The following is a 21296-nucleotide window of genomic DNA, read 5'->3' on the forward strand; positions in this document are numbered from 1 at the left end:
CTGGAAAACAGAGCTCTACACTGCTGGTTTCTGAACAATTGAAACGACAATGTGATGAGGTCAGAGGGGAGGCGGGGGATTGACACCAGACTCAGGCATGACACTCGTGTTCAAGTCCATCTTTGGCACAATTAGTCTTTTTTTTTAATTGTCCTTTATGCTGTTAAAGTACTTCTTAGTCCCTTATTCAACTTGAGAAAACATAGTTTAAATGCATTTTATAGCAGAAAACTTCGTCCTGATATTTGTTGTTGTCAGGCTGGCCTGAAAACCTGGCACATGAAAAAGTGACACTCTTTGCTCCGGGGAAAAGTCAGAATGTGATGAGCTGAAGGGTGAAAATGACTTGAATTTAAAGGTGATCCAGACTGATATATGAAAATGAGTAAAGGGCAATGGTCGACTTCTCGCAGATTGTCCAAAGGCTTACATAACCACCAGAACTTGACGTCATGCCTGAGCACTCACTATCACTCTTGTCCCACAACCCACTTTTTACCATAATCAGGTGCCCTCACCCTTCACTGACCTGCTCCATCACATTCCTTCACAAAACCTCAGCTCTCCTGTCGACACCACTACCGAGAAACAGATCATTCATGTCTCCTCTCTCTGGATCCATCTCCGCAAACACATCATAGATCGAATCTACGCACGCTCAAGGAGATGCTCAATCCTCAACCCCTTTTCTTAAGCAACCTTTGAAGAATTTATTTTGTAGAGATTCATTTAGTGGGTTATTGTCTTGATTTGTTGCAGTAATAATATTTTTCAAATTGTTTTTGCAGCTTGTGTAAAATAGTGTCAAGTCCATCAATGTTTTCAACAAATTTGACAAGTTATGGTGTGATACAGACATTTAATTGTTTTCTTCATTTACAAAGTTCATACCATACATTAATAATGTCACTGTGGATGCACATGTGATGCTCATTCTTTGCCCCACAGAGCCATAAAAGACTAATACAGATTTAAATCTTCAAACCAGGGTGACTTATTTGACATCTATGGAAAGCTAAACATATAAAAACAGCCATGAAAACAGCAACTTTTTATAGTTTTGACATGCTATTGCTGATTTGGAAAAATAATTGCAAACAAATGCAAAGGGATGTCAAAAATAAATCATTTTCATTCTTCCTGTGGACATGAAAATAAAAATTTGAATAAAAACACTAAATCCAGATACCTACCAAACATGGGAAAATGAACAAACTGTCATTGTCCAAAGACAATTTTAGTTGGTAAAGTGTAGCAGACAATGCAGCCATCATCTGTAGTTGCCCCAGTAAGAAAATATTGCTTTTCATTGTTGTTGGAAGAAGAATCAGAAAACCAATCAATTTAACACCAGGAAAACTGAGACGTAATTTAAGCATGCAGCACATGTTTTAAAGGTTTTGTAGCCTAAGTTTAATCAAAACTACATCTAGCACATAAAGAACCTGGTCCTAATAATCTAAAAAGATAGAACAATATTGAAATGCCATCAACAGTCTGGCATATTCGAAGCAAGTCACTGGTTTATGTTTTAAATGAGTGCACCCCATGTCATCAAGGTGAAAAAAAACAGGCCAAATTATGTAATTAATAGTTAAAATGCTGAAATGTACAGTTCAACAATATTAAACTATTTTTTACCTGTTTTGAAATGAAAATGCACTGGTTGTAATCTTGAAAATCCACTTAAACCCTAACTAGATTTCTTTATTTGTTTCTACTTTAGGCTGTTATTGATGTGCCATCAATACAACAGAGAGTGCATCCTCCTAATGGGTCTCTAATTTGCTGGTTTACTCTTGAAGGTGTTAATGCCTCCATGCAGGTCCAGGATTCACAAATAGCTCAAGGAGGGATTTTACTGGCTGTTTAAGAAGCTTTTCACACCCACAAAATATGCAAAGGTGAAAGAGCAAAGGCGAAAGAGCTCACCCATGTTTCGCTAAAGGTTTTTAATGCAACCTGATAAGAATAAATGGAAGAGTGTTGCAAGAAAAAAAAACAAACATTGGAAACTTGCTGAGTAAGGACAAAGAAAGATGACAGAATATGAAATGAAAGAAGGCTAAAATACATAGCTGTCCTGTTTGCTTGTAGTATATTTGATAAATGATACCATAGAGTTGAACATAAGGTACAAAAGATTGATGCAGGCAGGATTTAATGTTTGTGCAAATGTGCCCTTTTATGATTGAAAATCAGCTGAAATGTAATGTAAATGCAGGATTAAATATCACACTAATCTCCTTGGAGCCTGTGTATATATATATATCTGTATTTTTTTTTTTTATCCGTTAGTGTAAGTGGTTCCCTAACAGTAAAAGCTCTATCATTTTGTATCCCATAGAGCTGTCAATATCTGGGTTTTAGCACATCTCTCAGTCAGGGAGGAAAAATGAGCACTGACTTGATGGGTCACACAGGCAGGAGCACAAGAAGAGCAGGAAAAAAAGCCCAGAGATGCTGAATGGATATCTATCACTGCACCAATTTGAAAATGATTCTCATAGAGGAAGATAAAGGAGAGGTTTGGGTCAGGCTGCATCTTCAACTGGTGCATTGCACTTTTACTCTGTGACATGGGTTTGATTATGATTATTTGAGAACGGACGATTGAGACACATTAGAATATAAAAATAGATTTAAGTGCTGCTCAGACTTTTACTAAATTTAGAGCATCAAATTATTACAGCAACTAAACCGATGAAACCACTGTATATGATTAAAGAGTTCAAAAGAGAAAGTCAGAGAGATCTAATGATGGGTATGATGAGAGTCCGTTTCAGAGTGACATGGTCAGAAGTACAATCACCTCTAAAACTTGAAAATGAGAAGAAGCAACAGGTGTGAATTAGCGGAGGACTGTGAGGTCTGGAGGTCATGCAGAGAAATAACAAGTCTGATATTTAAAGCTGAGATAGAAAATAGTCATTTAAAAAAATTAATAAAATAACACTGGAAAGGCGCTCACGAAAAATGCCTCACTAAAATAATCACTATTATTTTCAAAAAAGTAAATCCTGCCCTAGCCCTTGCTCCACCTCCCCAGTCTCACAAGAAAATTGGTAACAAGAACATTTGTCGACATATCCAAAATGTAGAGGTGTCCCAATTCTGAGATGAAAATAGTGAGATGGCGACAAATGTGTTGGCATCCATGTGACATTACCATAAAGGTGTGAATGAATATATAAACGTGCAAGCATTAACCATGTGTATTTTTCTAACCGTAATCATATACCTTTTATCTCCTAAAGTGAAGCAGAAAGTGAAAAAAAAGCTTTTAGTGGCACACTTGCAAAGGTTTATAACCTAATTTATTCACTCCACACCACCAAAAGGAAGCACTTTTTTCCTGAACTGCATTTGTCTGACAGCTGCTACTTTTAAGATTATACATTTTCATATCCTTCCTGTGCAGGGAAGAAAAAAAAACAAACAAACAAAAAAAAAAAACAGGTCCCTCGGTTGACTTGTAAATAATTGATATGAACTTAAGGATTTAAAGGTTCAGAAAGCTAACGCCACTTGTGGATTAGATGAAAAATACATTGTCAGAAAACTGGAAACAAACATAAAACGGTCTGAAGAAAAATATGCAGTATAGAAGATTTAATTACCCAACTGTATAATAAGTAAAGTTAAGTTAAACTGAAATCAGCCTTAAACACCTACAGCAGTAAAATGTGATATGCAGCAGTCACATGCTTAATAGAATTTATAATAGTAAAACACCAACACTTATATACACATACAAGTATAATTTTGAATGCTTGTTTTTTAGTGTTGTATTTGTACTTTTTACCCCAGTAAAATTACTAAATACTTCCAGCACTGTAATAACATTTGGAACTTGATATAAACAGTTCTGGGACACTGAGAAGCTCTGCCTGTGAGTCCACGAGGATTAGGAGGTGGTGGAATATCAACAGTGAGGCCCGAGGTGCCTTCATTTAGCTTCCTGTTTACTGGGCTAAGAGTCCATGTGAATGACTCTTTGACTGAGTAGTCGTTCTTAATTTCCAATACATCTGCCATTAGTCAGAATCCCATAAAGTTAGTACTTTACGCACAGCTGTTTTTCCAGCTCAAGTCACTTGAATGTCAGTCAGACCGTTTACATAGCTTGTAAAAATATATTCTAATGATCCATAAAGGACCACGTTTACTTTAAAGGGCTACTTTCCACCCAATAATTACTGAGGAGCTCCAAATTATGCTCATACAAGATAGGTGGTAGCTGGAAAAGAGTGCCAATTTCAAACAAAATTTAGCAAAAGTTGGATATTACTGTAATGAACTTTATATGAATATTATATTACTTTCACTATGAAATTAAATACAACCTAAACAAGCTTTGGACAGCCAGGTTGCCATAGTGACAAGTCTGAAGGAAACTTTTGAAAAGCCACAACAAATAACTAAAAAGTGACTTAAACACATTTTCACTGCCTGAATTGAGGCAAATAAATAAACTGCGTAATATCGCCAGAGACGTGGTATAGGCTACATAGCTGGCAGTTGTAATTCAGTAGAAGTAGTAGTTGTCCTAACCAGTAATAAACCTGGTGGAGAAAGAGGAGAATGGCAAATGCTCTTATTATGGAAATAATTTAATCTCTGGTAATATTTGGGTTTTTATGTCAAACCATAAAAACGTTTTTGTGCATGAGTGGATGTTTTTCTGTAAATCGTTGCCATTTCCACTAAAACTTTCTTATTAACAACCTCCAAAAAGCAAATTGAAAACTGCAAAGTGAACCCAGTTAATGTCTGACAGCAGCATGGATAAATACGTCTATATGTCTTTGTCAGTGTATTCCTCTCTTTCTAAATTCATGACAAGGCATGTCGTAGGTCTCTATTTGTGCATCCAAAGCTTTGACAGTGCAAGCACAGGAAGGTAAAAGTACATTGAAAGGGAAATTATATGAAAGGAAATTAACCAGCAAGAAGTGTGATATAAAACTGAGAAAACAGAAATTATGTCTCCTCTGAGGTAAGACCAAAATAACAATAGCATAATATTGTTTCCATCTATCCATTTTTCTCCTCTTATCTAATATATATTTCAATTGTCTGTGTAAAGAGAGCTGAAACTGAAACGCACTGGCTCCTTATTGAGATAAAAGGTGATAGGGAAACGCATTTAGTGCCACTACACATTAGAAAATAATTTGGTAATGTTTCTATTTATTCTTTTAGGATAACAAATTATCTCACGTTTCTTTTCATGTTTGTACCGGGGTGATTGTGCCCCCCCCTCAAACATGCTGGTCTGTGTGCGACTATAGAGACAAAAACACTAGATATATAAAGTGCAAATATATCACTAAGAGAAATATGGATAATTATTAGCTCTTGTTAACATTACAGAGTGTCCACAGTCCCCTGGATAAAGCTCGACTATGTTGACCTGACTAATATACTAACATTTAAAGACATTAATTCCCAGGTTCTATGTTATTCTTGTCATTGTCCAAAGGGAACTGCTTTTTAAAGCCCCAGTATTCATCTTTCTAATTAAAAATACACGAATGTTAAAAAGTTTTGAAAGTTCATAGATTAGTAAATTACACTGACTTATCCACCGTTTAAGCATGGCTAATGAATCAATATCTGCTTTTCTTTCTTGAGAGTTGTTACCTTTTGACTTTTCGTGGGATGTTCATTGATGTTTTGTTGGCTTCGAGATCTTAAATACTCATTTGTAAGCAGGCAGTACGGTCTCTCATCTGTGTCTGTCCAAATGGCTAGACTATATTCAAAAATACTTTGAAATATCTAAATGCTCACGGCTGAAAAAACAAAATGAAATGAATGAGAATGAAAATAAATTAACTGGGAGTGAATAATAGAATAATATACTGACAACAAAATAAGGTCGAATTTTTGCACCTGTAGATTTGTTTGCCAAAACTTAATCATTTTATTAAAAAGTGGAGATATTTTAAAAATTTCGCATTTTGCTGGTAAGAACATTTGCCTCACAGATAGAAGGTTCCACAGTTCTGAAGGCTGGCTAGGTTTGAATGTTCTCCCCATGCATGTGTGGGTTTTCTACGGGTACTCCGGTTTCCTCCCACAGTCCAAGGACATGCGTGTCAGGGTAAGTGGTGATTCTAAATTGACGGGAGGAGAGAGTGTGAGCACACAATGGTTGTTTGTCTCATTTGTCACTGTATTGGCCGTGTGATGTACTGCTGACCAGTTATGAGTGCACCCTGCTTCTCGGCCAATGGTAGCTGGGTTAGGGTCCAGCCCCCTATGACCCTGAATAAGTGGATACAGAAGTGGTTTGATCGTGTTATAAACACGGCTTTCAGCAATGATAAGATGATTTTGCTTATTGCAGTTGTCAAGTAACGTTTATTTTGGAAGACTTGATCTTACTTCTTGTTTGGCTGCTCTGCAGATAATTTCAAAAAGGCTAGTATAGGAAGTAGTTTTAAAAATTCTTAATTCATGTAACGCTATTTGTTAGGATCAGTTACAAGGCAACTGAAATTGTAGCGCTCCATTATCATCAAATACTGAAAACTTTCTATGCTTGCTCTAGTCTGTGTACCAAGTATTTTTCTGAATACATTAAAGTGTCGCTGACTTATGGCATCACGACCTGTTTGACAGTTTTGCCACTGATTTCAGGTAGCTGTGGCTCAGCTGGTAGTTTTTCCAACCAGGAGGCCGGAGGTTCAATCCCCAGCGCATCATTGTTTCCTCAGGCAAGACACCCAAACCACAAATAGCCCCATATATGTTCACTGACATGTGATTGAAGAGAAAAATCATAGCATACGAGATGGACTGCATACATATATGATAAGAAGTGCTGCATAGGTGTCTCTGTGGGTGAATGAGAAGCACGTGGAGGTTAGAAAGTAGCACTACATAAATGTGTAACATTTACCAATTCCATTGGAAGATAAACATGTGTGATGAATTTTGTGAGGCATGTTCTGACTGTGCCAATTTAGGTAAATTAGACTAAAATTTAAATATTGGTGGCGTATAAATATTTTTCCTATTTAAAACACTTCACAGTTTTTCATATAATCCCAAAAAACATTTGCATCATGAACTAATTTAATCCTAATAATTCAATCCAATAATTCCAAGTTTAAAAATGGGCACATATAGTAGTTAAATGGTTACAGGCGTAAATATACCACTTATTGTACCCTAAAGGTGGCGATCGAGAACCTGAGCCAAAGATATAAATCCTGGTGAGTCAAGTGACCAGATTAGAGCAATATGGCCCTCAGAAAGTATTGATTCATATAGTTATTTACTGCAGTGTTGAACTCATGTAAGTGACTTTACCTCTCTGTTGGTCACTGAAGTAACTGAAGTACGTGGGGCAGGTTATTGTCACCACCTCTCCGACTTTGGCTGAGGGCCAACAAGCGATGATGTCCCACATGCCTTGGCAACCTGACAGAAGAGGACAGAATGATGCTAACGTGGTAGCACTCAAATTGTGACAGACACACAAAGAGATGACAATGATAAAGCAAACTGGTGCATTCACACGCAATAATTCATAATTATTAGGTAAAGTCCTGTGTCACCTTCAGTGGTTTACAGAGAAGTTAATGCTGGATACAATCTGCATCTTCAGAATGAATGATTATTTGAAATGTACATTAGTCAGGTTGCAGTGAATTTCTGTTCAAGAGACAGCTTTCATTCTTGTTTGAAAGTTTTATTTCAACAGATCAGTAACACATTAGTCTTGTTTGGGTTGAACTTTTAGCCTTCCTGAGCATCACTCCTCCCTTTGTCTCAGTAGCATTTGCCTACAAGCTTAAATCTGTTTACCTCATCTGACGGCTTCTTCTGAGGTGTAGACAAGCACATGGTATACAGACTGTACAAAGAGTTATTGCTCCACTAGATAAATTTTTCAGCGATACTCGGAGCGCGAATGAAATCAAATCTTTTTAAACTTTTTTTTAAAAACTCTTCTCTGTGTTCGAAATGAAAGTCACAACCTTGCGTTGGTCAACAGCATCTTCCTCTGACCCATGACACCCCTGTGAAGGTTAGTAAAGTGTGAAATAATACACACACACACAAGCAAAGAGCTATATCCAAAACAAACTGTGTTCCGAGGGTCAGACACACAGGAAATCTGGCTTTTTTTTTGGCCGGAGCACAAGCAGATTCTTCAGGACAAATTTCAAGTCCGTGCAAGACTCAAGAGTCATTGTGTGACGTGGTTAATGCTACATTAGTGCCACAATACAGACGCTCCTTTTTGTTCGTTCATTTCAAGGAAAGCAAGGACAAGCTGAAAAATTCCTATTTCTAATATGTTGCACAACCATACATTGTGAACTTAAAAGGCCCATTCTGCTAATTAATCTATTCAGGATGTGACCCCACAGTGCAACTTCCACTGCCTTCCTGTTGAGGAAGCAGACAGGGGAGTAGAAATTTTAGTCATTGCAGAGCTAAAGAAAGCAGTTTCCACACAGTCCACCCATGTATATTCACTACATATATTCAAGCATGTCAAGTTTGTACAGGGACTTCTTTATTGAAATTAGTGACACCATCAATGGTGTTTAAAATATGATCACAGGAATGAAAGAAAACCCATACACTTGTTTTATTTTGTGCACCTATTGAAGGACATCAGAGTGGAGGTCATACCGTCTTTATTCCAGACATTCCATGGTTACTTACTTCACATCAGATAAAACGTGAGAACTAATAATCTTACTGAACTTGAGCGAGTATGGCATGCTCAAAATCAAAAACAGAGCACTGTATTTTGGATCCATATATCATTTAAATGTCTTAACTCTCTGTGAGAACTTTTTGAAGTGCATGGTGCCTTTTAAAACTCCAGAAACTAGGTGTCCATGGCACGAATACAATGTTCTGCTACATTAGGTTTAGCACTTCCTGCCTGCAATGTAGCCATAGATGTACAAACAACAATTGCTTTAAAACACATGAAAAAGGAAGGGGTGATTCTGAATCAAGTTCTAAAGCAAGAAGTGAGAAAGAGAGAATTAATACTGTTGCGGGGCAGTGTTTTTAATGTTATGTACATAATCAGTTATAGGGTGCAGTTTGGGATGTTGTTCCACTCATGTATAGGTGGTGTTTCTGCTATTTAGCCAACTGTCATTGATTGAAATGATCATAAGACAAGCATGTTGCAATTCTACTTCTTAGACATAGACAACTGCAGAAGTTAATTCAATACAAAAAAAAAAAGGAAATTGCTATAATATTCTTTGTATTGTTTTGTTATTAACTTAATTTATTTTCATCATATATCAGACTGTATTAGTTTTACCTGGGTGTTTCAAATTAACCAGAGACGTTAATGTATACTTAATATTAAACATTTTGAGGAAATATTAATATCTACCCAAATATAGAATTCATTTCTTTCAAGGCTGAACTTATACGTTATTGTAGGAATCAGCTGTGTCAGACTCACCAAAAGTATGTATACCCTGTCTCCGCTTGCAATAACAGTGTTTTATCTACAGAATCTCCCAGCGTATGACATTACCTTTGTCTTTATCACCTCTTGCTGCTTTTTATTTCCTCTAAACAGGCTCCTGCACACATCATACAGCAACGGGGATGGAGAAATGTTTACATGAATCACCTGATGTGACGTTCCCAGAGGTGCTGTTTTCACATCGTTCTTTCTCCAGCTCAATCTCATTCACCACGTCACACATTTGCACTGATGCTACCTGCAAAAGAAGAAAAAAAGAAGGATTTCTCCTTTAAAGCAATGTATTTGTCAGTGAAGGGATTTCAATAAAGTGGCTGAGGAAAGCAATTATATGCCTGAAAAAAAAAACAAAAATAAAAAAATGTATACATATTTACCACATTCTGGCAAATGCAGACTGTCATGCTGTGTTTTTCTATTAGAATAAATCTCTGGCTAATAATACAGTAAATACCCAGAAATGTTCTCAGTCTGAAATTCAAACAAAGCTCCCTCTTAAAAGGAAAATAGATGCTATCATGCAAATGGATTAGGAAGTGGAGAGGGCAGCAACTGAGTAATCCACTGCGATTGTTCATCTGTGTCAACAAAGGCTGAAAAATGCAGGCTGACAGCCACTGGCCGAGAGCCAGTGAGCCAATGAAAACGTGTAAGACGTGCATCAGAAGCTTGAGAAGGTCAAGGGAGATGAGCAGAAAGAGAGAAAGAGAAGTCAGCATGAGCCAGAACGTATTCATGAACTCCCCAGGAGAAGCTACACCCCTCTCCACAAGCTACGATACTTGAAGTACTCAGAGCAGTAAAGGTCATGGTGAGAGAAATGCTGCAGTACCAAGCACACATTGAATTAACAACTGTACAGCTCGTGTTTTCTAATTGGTCCTTACAGATGTTTTTAAAGTCTGTTGCATGAGCCCCAGCCTCTCCCTGGAGCTGTCACTGCTCACCTCAGGCGAGACAACACCCCGAACAGCAGCGAGCGCGTGAGCATAATAGTAATGTGAGGCAGAGTGAAATCATCGGTTCATTAGTAAATTATATACACTTCATACATTAAACAAGCATGCAGCATCAAATGTGCTTTCAGTGCAGGATTATTCAGAAGGAGCAGATAGTTCCGCACATCTTAAACAGTTGACGCTGTTAGAAAGTTATTAGACAGAGTTTGGAATGGAAGTTTCCAAATGCTTCATAAATTTTGGCTGTAACAAGTACAGCCTATTAGCCACTCACAAATGACAAATAAGGAACAACAACCTAGATGACAAGGCTTTTTGTCATTACTTTCTAGCTTTTAACTGGAACTAAATCACATGAATGGTAATAAGAAGCATTCATGTCAGTTTGCTGATCCTGGACTCAAAGACAGGACAAGGCTCAAAATTAACATTTTCAAGATTTCAAACAAAGAAGAACCAATAGTTTTCTGTGTCTCCAGGGGTGTCATGGGAGATGCATGGAGTTTCAGAGAGCAACACTTCTCATTTTTCAAATTAAAGAAATATTGCCTCACTGTTTTTTTTTTTGTACCAATGTTTTCCCACATTCCCAGAGGTAAAAGGTCTGCAAAATGGAGAGGTAATTTCAACTGTTCTGGTTCACTGAACTGGAGCAAAAGACAATCACAATTTTCTAATATGTAGGAGTAACTTTCTCTTTAAGTGAGATGATAAACCCTCAGATCACATCTGTGACCTAGACAAAAACCCAAAAATGTGTTTTCAGGGGCTAATAAATAATAATGATAAATCTTGAATATCAAGCCATGATGAGTCTGCAGCAAAGGAATACAAAATGTGAAGTCATTTAGAGTGACTTTTAACACAATTCAATGCAATGTTAAAGCTTAAATGCATTACATTTGAATAACATGGCTAAGTTTAACATAAAGGTTAATTAAAGGAGAAGAGAGGTTTCATACTAGCACGACATGAAGTGTTATTTGTACGCCACATCATGATTTCTCATTGATATGCCCATTTCTATTCAACCTTCAACCAGAAACAAATCCCCCCCGAGATTGAAAAAAGTGTTTTTTTTTGGCCGAGACAACAGCAGCACAGTCAACAAAACCCAGGCACACATATGGACTACAATTAGCTTAAATGTAATACATTACTATTCACATAATATAAAAGCTCAACATCACATAAAGTAACAGCTAACCGGACTGATACAAGTCGGACCAGTGCAAATTAACCCTGGCGACAGCTAAGCTAAGCTTAGTTTTGCATAACTTTTTTTGTCTTTGACACAATACAAACACACACACAAAAAAGTGACCTCCACCTGTATCACACTGGCTGCTGATGTCATGGTAATTCACATCAGTCCAATGATTGGAAGGACAACCCAATCACACCACAGAACGTAAATTCACAGTAAAAATGCTCAAGAATTGTACAGATATTCAATTTTCTTTCATCTGTCCTCTACACTAATCCGCATGTCACATTATGTGTCGTCATGAATGCTCCTGTGTGATACATACATTTTCAACATCTCGCAATTGTTAATTTAGCTACTAATCCACAAACCTGATGCCTTGTTTGAGGCATCGCAACTTTAAAACTCATTCTCCTTATTTTCCACAGTCCAGCAGTTTTGTTTTCTTTCCCTTCCACTTGCTATTTCTGACCATTCTACTTTCTTCTCTAATCCATGGATGGTTAATGTTAGGAGCTATAAGTGCATGATTAGACTTTTTGCACAGGGTTAGGTCTACATGTTACAGTTACATGGTTAGACAGTTACAAAAATCCACTTTGGTTCAGCTTCCACACTTTAATTCTTATACGTCTTGATATTTTACAAGATTCTTGACATGTCACGTGAGCATTGCCAGACAGAAAACAACACCCAGGGAAATGTTCCCGTCTTACCAGAGATTGTAACACCATGTACCTTGGACATGTTGAAAAATGCATCAATTATGCATTTTCTTTTGAGAGTGGGCTTGGAGGAGCGGTGAGGATCTGTGACCTTTGATTCCTGAGTTACATTGTGTAACTATTGATTTCTGCCAAAAACATAATGCCATATAAAAGAGATATTGTCATGTATGAAATAATTCAATTTAGAAAACCATTTAAAAAAAAACAAATACTCAGGGTGTATTTTTGAATCATATGTTTGTGTGTGCAGCTTGTGGAAACTTGATGAATGCAGTGTGTACAGTACAAACTTTGTAATATCTGACTTTTACTTTCCACACTGGCTCCTGTCAGTTCAACTCATTGCTTCACTCACCTTCTCCCTGCATGAGCGAGGTCATCCTGACACACACACTGTGGCACTGCTTGGGAGGTAGGAGCTTAATCCTCAAAACAAAAAAAAAGAAAGAAATCTGTGCAGTGCAACATAGCTGTAGGAGGAAATCTCCTGTTGGTCAGACCCTTGATAACACGAAATAGATTGTAGGTCATTAAAACAATGGAGCTTGGATTTGGATCTAAAAGCTCCTCTCAAGGCAGGATGTCATTATTAAAAAAATTAAATGAGCTTCTACCCAGTTCGGTTTAACATTTTCTTAGTGCTAATTTTGATCTTTTACAACTGGACATTCAATGGATTGCTAAAAACATTTAATGGATCCGTAACATGATAAAAAAAATAATTTAAAAAAAAAAAAAAAAAATGTATTAACCAATTTCCCATTTAATTCTCACAGTCTGGCTTCTTTTCACCATCTGTAAAGCTGGAAGTTTCTCAAAAATGTTCATATGCATTGGCCAGAGTTTCCATGCACACGTGGGCATTCTCCTCGCATGTTCTTTATATAGATCCTAATATTGAGACAAAATATTCAAGTAAAATTACAGCAATTATGAGCTTTTCTACTTCATCCCACTGATAATAGCTTCTTTTTATTCAGTACACATCACAGTAATGCTAAATGCTGTCATTGTGCAGTACAATGACAAGTGTGCCACCATTGTGTGTTAAATTCAAATCTAATTTTGACACACAAACGGGACATGATCATATCATTCAGGGCTGGGTTATTCTAATTGCTTTTAGTTTACAACAGATCCAGAGCTCATGGTTTTTATGCTTATTTGATTCAATTTACAAACTGGTTACTTTATTTTATTACTTTTTTTTTTTTTATTGCTCAATAACAATGCAAATAGCAAACTAAACAAAACTAAATCTAAAGCTAAAGTGCAGCCTAACCTGGAACCCTTTGGGCAGCTTGTAGTTTGTACACTGAAGCTTGATATTTTTAGACATTTTCATTTAGATTAGAAAAACAAACCAATGACAGTTCTGGTCTTATTCTTTCCTTTCTTGGGAGTCTTTTATGGTTTATTTCTCTCATTCGGCATGTTTACGAGACTCTTAAAAAAAAAAAATCAATAGTTTTGTTGGCCAGAAGAAAAAAACTCACTTTAGAAAATGCATCTAAATATGTTAGTTCCACTCAAACTGTACAAAATTAAAGCACCTTTAAAAACCATGCTGAAGCACCCAAATAATAATTCTGCATATATATGCTTAAGTAGGCCTTTATGCTTTGTATACGCACCTAAATCAAATCTTTTCGCTACATTTTGATAGCTTAAGTGTATAATTCACATATTTTTGTGGTTCTTTTGTCAGACGGTTAAACGTGTCTGACATTTTGACAGAAAATCGGCCCATTGAGACTTTCCGCCAACTCAAGGTCACTTAAAGACAGACTGTTGCTCTGCTATAATGAAATCCTTGTTTTATAACCAAACCGTCATCTGACAAAATCCTCATCCAAGTAACTTGAAGACAAGTGCCATGAATTCAGCTATACTTACACGTACACTGATCTCCCACAGAGAGAGTTGGAAACAACAGAATGTCCTAAAAGTTGTTATCGCAGTCCACAGCATCGTGGTGTTGGACATACTTCAGTTAATAACCTAATTTCGCTTCTTTGCATTTATGCTGGGTCAATGATGGTAGTCCAGTTAAATGGCTAAGTCGAACTCCAGCTGTAATTTGTGCACGTGACTGTGCTAATAGTGTGCATAGCAGGGACTCGCATGCAATACCATGCACATGTGCCTGGACCAGCTGCCACAACTGAGAGAAGATCTTAATGTCTCTACAGGGAAAGAAACATTGTGCTCTTGATAATATATATCATTCCAACTCAACGTCTTTGCAGAGAAAAGATGTATCACAGTATAGGATATTAACTATCGGAGGCACATTGTGAGAGTTTTCTCCAAATTGAAAAAAAATAGAAAACTTTTTTTTCAAACATGAAATAAAACAGCAAGGCATTGTTTTATATCCTCTGCTGTTTGGGCATGCAACCCAAATTTCAACTCGATGTTTCTCAAAAGCCGTTCAAGTTACATAAGCAGAAGAAACCTGAAACTAAGTCCGTAATCAGGGAGAAAAACAGACACGATAGTGGAATGTGTACATGGTCTTAGTCTGCAGGGTGCTGTGATCAAGCGTTCTTCATTGCACTGCGGTGGTTTATTGGTTCATATGAGCCCGTATATTATGAATAGAGCCAGAATCACAAAGACAGTGACCAGTGATTAAACAAGCACCCAAGTTCACAGAATCCCCTAATCCATGAAACTGTGAGACACGAGGAGGGGGGACTTGACTCGGATTGCTGCTCAATTTAAAAATGCAGAGGACTGAATGAAGTGCCTGCCACCTGATGCTGAAATCATAGCTATAATATCTTGAGTTAGGGCAGCTCATCCATGGAGATGAAGATGCTGTATTGGGCAATGAATTATACTGTCAGCCCCAAAATATACAGGTAATAAATAGACCTCTGCAAAGCCTGAGGGATGCACATAGACACAAAGTCCTGATCAGCAAAACATCTCATAAATACTTGTCAGCTCTGATAGTTTGTTAGTGCAGAGCTCATCACGGCGGTGCTGCTTCAGGTTTTCAATGATTGCTGTCATTTAAAATGGCTGACAGCTTTGCCTTGTTTGAGGACAAGATAAAAGATCAAATAAAAAATAGAGTTAACAAGATGAATGGAGCGGTTGGTGTCTATGTGAGGCCAGAGCAATGCTCTTGGAGAGCAACACGTAGTGTGCATGCCTCTGTTGTTAATCTTGGGGTTTTGCAAGCCACTGAGCAAAATGTGAGCATTGGACCTTAAAGAGGATTCTTTACCAGCCTAACAAACATAAACCCAATGCACATGTTTCCTACCCTAGAATATTGACATTAAGAGGGAAATCCTGAGAAACATTGGAAATTGTTGTGCTGCATGCAATTGTATGAAGCTAGACCCAGAATCTTACCTTAAAGGCTGAAAGCAAAGAAAAACAGCTTAGCTGTTTCTCTCCAGTCTGCATAGCAGCATACCTATACTAAACTAAGCAATTAACATGTTATGTATTGCTGGCTTAATCTGCACACTAGCAATAATGTACAAGGCTGTAGTTTTATGTGGTTGCAGCCAAGCAAAGTCATTTTCAGTTTCTGGTGTTAGTGTTTATTAAGTGCAAATTTAATTAAATCCTCATTTAGATTTAAATTCAAATTACAGGGTCTATACCTGTTATATAATGTCCTGTTTTGTAAGTTTAAAGAACGTGTGTGTACTGGGTACATTTTTAACCCACTTTTAACTTCCCAAATTTGCCTAATTTGATGAAATTCAGCATGGTGGCTTTTGCGTAATCTATTTGATGGACAAAGAAACAAATATCCCTGAACACATAACTGCCTCTTTGTTCTCTGACATAGAAATTAAAACAGATTGCACAGTTGTTGCTACCAAATACTCGCACCATGTTTCTACAAGGTGTGGTCTGCATAAACGATTAAAAGTATTGTTACTGTAGCCTTTTTCATATGTATGGTTGTGTTTAGAGTCAAAATATGGAGCATGGTTTAAGCATCGGGCATATTAAAAGGTTTCAATTTAGAGGGAGACTGTCCTCCATAGAATAACCCCATGGATTGTTTATCCAGGAAATGACAACCTATACTTTTGTAAAAAAATAATATGCAAGAGCAACTGCGAGCAAAGTGTCAAAATTTAGTCTTAAGGTGATGGTGGCGTTATAAAAAATAAAAACAGTCTCCAGTAATTTTCATGTTTTGTTTGTTTTATTTCAACATTTGATATTAATGTTTGGTTAGATTTAGACACCGAAACTATTTGGTTGGGTTTGGGAAAAGATTGTATATGCTAATTTACATATAATTTAGCATGTAGCATTGTGCAAAAGCCCTGAGCTGCCCCTCATTTTTTCAATTTTGCTTCCAAGGAACCAAATGTTCTTGTAACCTTTTCAATGTGATCTCAAGCTAAAGTTTTCAAGGCTTAGCAAAGAACAAATTTTAAATTGTATCTTTTAGTACTTTTCTTCCCAGTTTGACAGACATAGTGTGAAAAGATATTTGAGCACCAACAAGGTCATTCCCAAATAACTATCAGTTGAAAACCTGGCAAAAATCTGCAAGAAGAGCAGCATATTGTTAAAACATTTGAGACAAGAGGGGAAGGCCTAAAAGAGCTATCGACAGCAGATGAATAGTATCTGAAAGTTATGTTTCATAAAATTAGGGAAAAAAATAAAAATACAGCAAAGACCTGACAAAGGACCTGAGAGATGCACCTGACCCTTTAGTTGACGCATCTTTTGTTCATTGAGGTCTCATCAGAAATGGTCTCCATGGGAGAATGGCTGTCAAGAAGCCGTTCTTACGGAAGAAAAACGGGGAGAGAAGGCTGAGGTCAAATGACACAAGAAGTGGACTGAACATCAGTGGCAACCGGTCCTGAACCTCAATGTTATTGAAGCAGTGTAGGATCATCGTGACAGAAAAAAACATCCAAAGAGCAGCTTTGGAATGTCTTTCAAGAAGCCTGGAGAACTATTCCTGAAGACTATTAAAGATTTTACAAGAAAGCTTGTCTAAGAGGGTTCAGGTGTTGAAGAATAAAAGCGCTCATACCAAACATTGACTTTCAAGCTCATAAGAACTAACAGTTTGTGCCTTGTATGCTGTATTTCCATTTATGTTTGCACTCATTTTCATAGTAACACACAAAGAAATGAAGGATGGCTCCAGACTTTTGCACATTATTGTATATAGCAGACAGATGTGTAGAGCATCTTCTCTGATTAAGTTCGCAACAGGATGAACACTAAATATAAAATTGAAGATATTTGTCTCCATCAAAACCACAAAATCAAAGCATACCGGATCAGTAGTCTGACTGCGTGGTGTTTCAACACGTTACTATGTCTCAGATTGATGTCCATGCCGCCTGTCGCATCCATCTCTCCTGTGAGTCTTCTGCCGTCTGCGTGCAGAGACTCCGATGCTATCTCTGTGGTGGTTGACGATGGGTTAGTTGCCGTTTTGGCACGATTCAATGAAACAGAAAAAAGCCCAGCCGACATGCAGCAGAAACGTTGGATGAATGTACATGAATGCACCTGTGGATGAACTTCTAATAAGCAGCTTCAATCAAACTCCTTAACACTTTGTCCCTGTCCCTGCTTTTTTTGATTGTTTTGTTAATGACTATTTAATGTGGATAGATATTCTATTCTAAGTTATGGGAGACAATAATTTGTTCTGATATGTTGTGTCAGGCAGTTGCTCAAAACTTTTAGCTGAGGTGAAGGCACGCAGTGACGATGAACATACAGTATGTTGTTCTCTATTTACCTCATCTTTCATTCTGGAACTCAAAGAGGAAACCAATCCCAAGCACTTGAACACAAACTGTTTAAATGAGGGATAGGCTCTATTTATTCAAATAGCTGCATTTGGTGTCTGTTGGTTTCCTGTTTAGAAGGAAAGGGGAGCAGTCATTATCGCCCACCCTTTGCTGCCCTCCTCCACATCCCTTCTGCTTTGTGTTAAATCGATAGCGGTGACATCCAGTCACAAACATGCACTTTTTAACCACTTATGGGGATTTTCTGTGCCGCCCTCAACACTAAATTTCCTCACTCGAAACATTGATGAAACATGTCAGAGTGTGTTATTGTCAGGGTGTGTTATTATAAGCAGCCACAGAGGAATTGGGGGTGGGGGGCACCCTATAGGTACCACTGAGGTATGTCAACAAAGGATGTTTCTGGTTGATCTGAAGCGTCAGGATGTGCCAGACAACTGAGACTTCTCAGAGGTGTGCGGAGTGAAATTTTCTCACAGCACTCTTAGATGGTTACCGCCTGTTAAGCCTGGAGAGAGCTTTCCTGGTAGGCATTAAAGAAAGCCACGCTGAGTGTCAGACGACTAGAAGTCAGTCATTGTCAATAAGAGTGCTTCTTAGATCCAGACTCTACTTTCATTTTCTCTCCTGCATTTCTAAAATTAGAACAAAAAGCATCCTCATCCTTGATGTCTGAAATTACATTTGTAACTGATGGCTGTGCATAAAGAGAGGGACAGTGACAACATAAATATTTCTGAAGGAGCAACGGATGTCACTATGGGCTTGATCCATCTGATGACAATATAAACCCAAAAAACATGCAGAGCAATAGATTTTCTGCTCTTTCTACCATCTGAGTGGTTTCAGTTTGAGGCATAGGGTGACTGTTCATTTAATCTGAAGGACTCTGATTTATATACAAATTGTGGGGAAAGCCACAATGAATGTATTGCTGTACTAAAACTCCCTGCAGCACGATGACTCTGAAAGGTGACACGTCATCATGTGGCAAGGCTCAAAAGCTTTCAGCCCATTATATGAATTCACACTGAGTACAATGTGAAGTAGTTGGATTTTGGTCCAGTTAAATTACTGTACTTTACCCGAGGGGAAAAAAAAAATAAAAAATCTTATTTATTCACACACACACCCATATCTATATTGTTCAAAAACAATGGAACATCCTGCGGGAGGTCCAAACAATATGTAGATATATTTATTTCATACTTCATAAGCCATATGAGAAATATAAATACAGAGACCTGCTGAAAGGACTTCAGCTCAACCAGTAGTCTGACCATTCCAAGTTCTTTGCAGCCTTTTCTGGTATAATTCACATAGAACAACAAATCAATCAACAAGTCTGATTGCATTTAATCATGGTGAATCACAGGTGACTCTGTTTGTATGAATTCCAGTTTATAGGAATGTGAGTTTGGCTTGAGCCCTCTATTTGAATGAAAGTGACTGATTATATAGCTCTATTTGTCGTACTGGTTTTGTTGCCAGCTATTGAGAGAACTTCACCTTCACATGTACTGACTCATCTGTTGACAAAGGGATGCTATGTGTTTCCAAAGTAAGACGTCTTAGGAGGAGATAGACAAACAAAGAACATCCTTGGATACATTTTTTAAAGGAACAATGACATCCAAAGCATATTAAATACTTTTTAAGATCAGTTAATGTACAGATCACATATACTGATCTCATCTAATAGCTTTAATTAAGCTCTTTATAAAGTAAAGGCGTCAGCGTCCGTAAAACCTTAACTGCACACTGTTTCTCAAGGTAAATCTAGTAATATAATTCTCATTGATCAATATATCATTTTTTTTTTTTATATTTTCGGAGTAAAAACTGCACTTACTTGTGGCAGACATTCGTAGAACAGCAGCATGTAAAGCAGCTGCGAAGAATCCATCCTGTCTTCAATTTTTGACGTCGGTTTTTTTTTTTTTTGCAATGAGAAGTTTGTTTTTTTCTTATTGCTCCTGGATGTTGGCTAAATTGCCCTCTTAATGTCTCTCAGGTGTGAGGAAAGTGAGGGTGTGCGTGCTCGGCTGTGTGAGGAGAGCCACCGCTGCCGCTCCATCGGACCGCGCTCCTCTGTGCGCTTCTCCAGCAGGAAAGCTGTATTGGCTTGACGGTACCCGCCCCTCTCCCATTCACAACTCCACACCGCCTGTCCCGACGGAGCGTTAACAAGCCTGTCAGCTCGTAGAAGGAAGGTGTCAGTCAGAAAGGCACTTATTAATTCTCGTATAGTCCCTGACTTGTCTGATGCGCTTTTAGTTTCGCAACAGACACAGTCTGGAGAGCCCGGAGGAGAGTCGGGTGGCGATTTCATCCGAGGAACAAACATCCATTGAGGTTATGGATCTGATTTGACAGGTGCAATAAACATGTGGGAGTTCCTCTGTATTTCCCTGGGTGTTCTGATTTTTGAACTCCAAAGCTGTTGCCAGTATGAGAGCTAACAACTCTACCTCCCACCAAAATATTTTGATTTAGTAACATTTTTCATGCTATCTTATCTCGTCTTCTCCTCCCCAAACTGTACTTTAAATAGAATAAAGCAGCCTTTTAAGGAAATTCTAATTAAAATTAATATTACTATGTATACTCTTTCCTATTCAATCCTACCTATTTGAGCCAGAGTAACAACAAATCTAGATTTTTATTAGCTTTTTAGATGAGAGTTACTGGAACAAGAAAATGTCCTTCCTTTTTAAAAGGACGTGAGGTTGTGTGAAGTTCTTATTGTGTGAGTGGATGGTCAGATCCCTCTCAGTTCAGAATTCTGACAGGCGGGTGGCTTTCTTGTTGCTCCACGTCATTGCATGCATGCAGCTGCCTAATTTTGCGTATCCTTTCACAGACAAGAGCAGTATGTCAAAAAAAAATCCTCTGTAGCAGTGCTGGTGATTGGTTGCATGTTGTAACGTTAGCTTATACTGGCCGTTTGCTGACCTGTGTAAACAGGTCTGAGCATATTAAAAGAAGTAAAGATGTTATGGTAGAACGCACATTAGTCTTTCTTTAAGCATGACATGAACACTGATTGAACAATATAATGGCTGCAGATTAATGACATTATGAGCATCTAGAATGATGTCAGATAACCCCTGCTCTTTAAGTTTGTCTGAGTTTGTCACTTAG

General features: G+C 37.7%; 1 protein-coding gene across 1 annotated transcript in view; it reads right to left on the bottom strand.

Moving 5' to 3' along the window:
* The window catches only part of vipr1b (vasoactive intestinal peptide receptor 1b), a 51130-nt gene extending 30900 nt beyond the window's left edge, over positions 1–20230 (bottom strand). The window contains exons 1-3 of the mRNA XM_072378838.1: positions 20001–20230; positions 9635–9721; positions 7324–7434 (exon numbers count right to left, since the gene is read on the bottom strand). Coding sequence (XP_072234939.1) covers positions 7324–7434; positions 9635–9721; positions 20001–20058 — 256 coding nt within the window. The 5' untranslated portion in view covers positions 20059–20230. The remainder of the gene's footprint in view (positions 1–7323; positions 7435–9634; positions 9722–20000) is intronic.
* Positions 20231–21296: the final 1066 nt, after the last annotated feature.

This window comes from Leuresthes tenuis, unplaced genomic scaffold (genome assembly GCF_036924035.1).
Source record: "Leuresthes tenuis unplaced genomic scaffold, fLeuTen1.0.hap1 SCAF_24, whole genome shotgun sequence".
NCBI classification, from domain to species: Eukaryota; Metazoa; Chordata; class Actinopteri; order Atheriniformes; family Atherinopsidae; genus Leuresthes; species Leuresthes tenuis.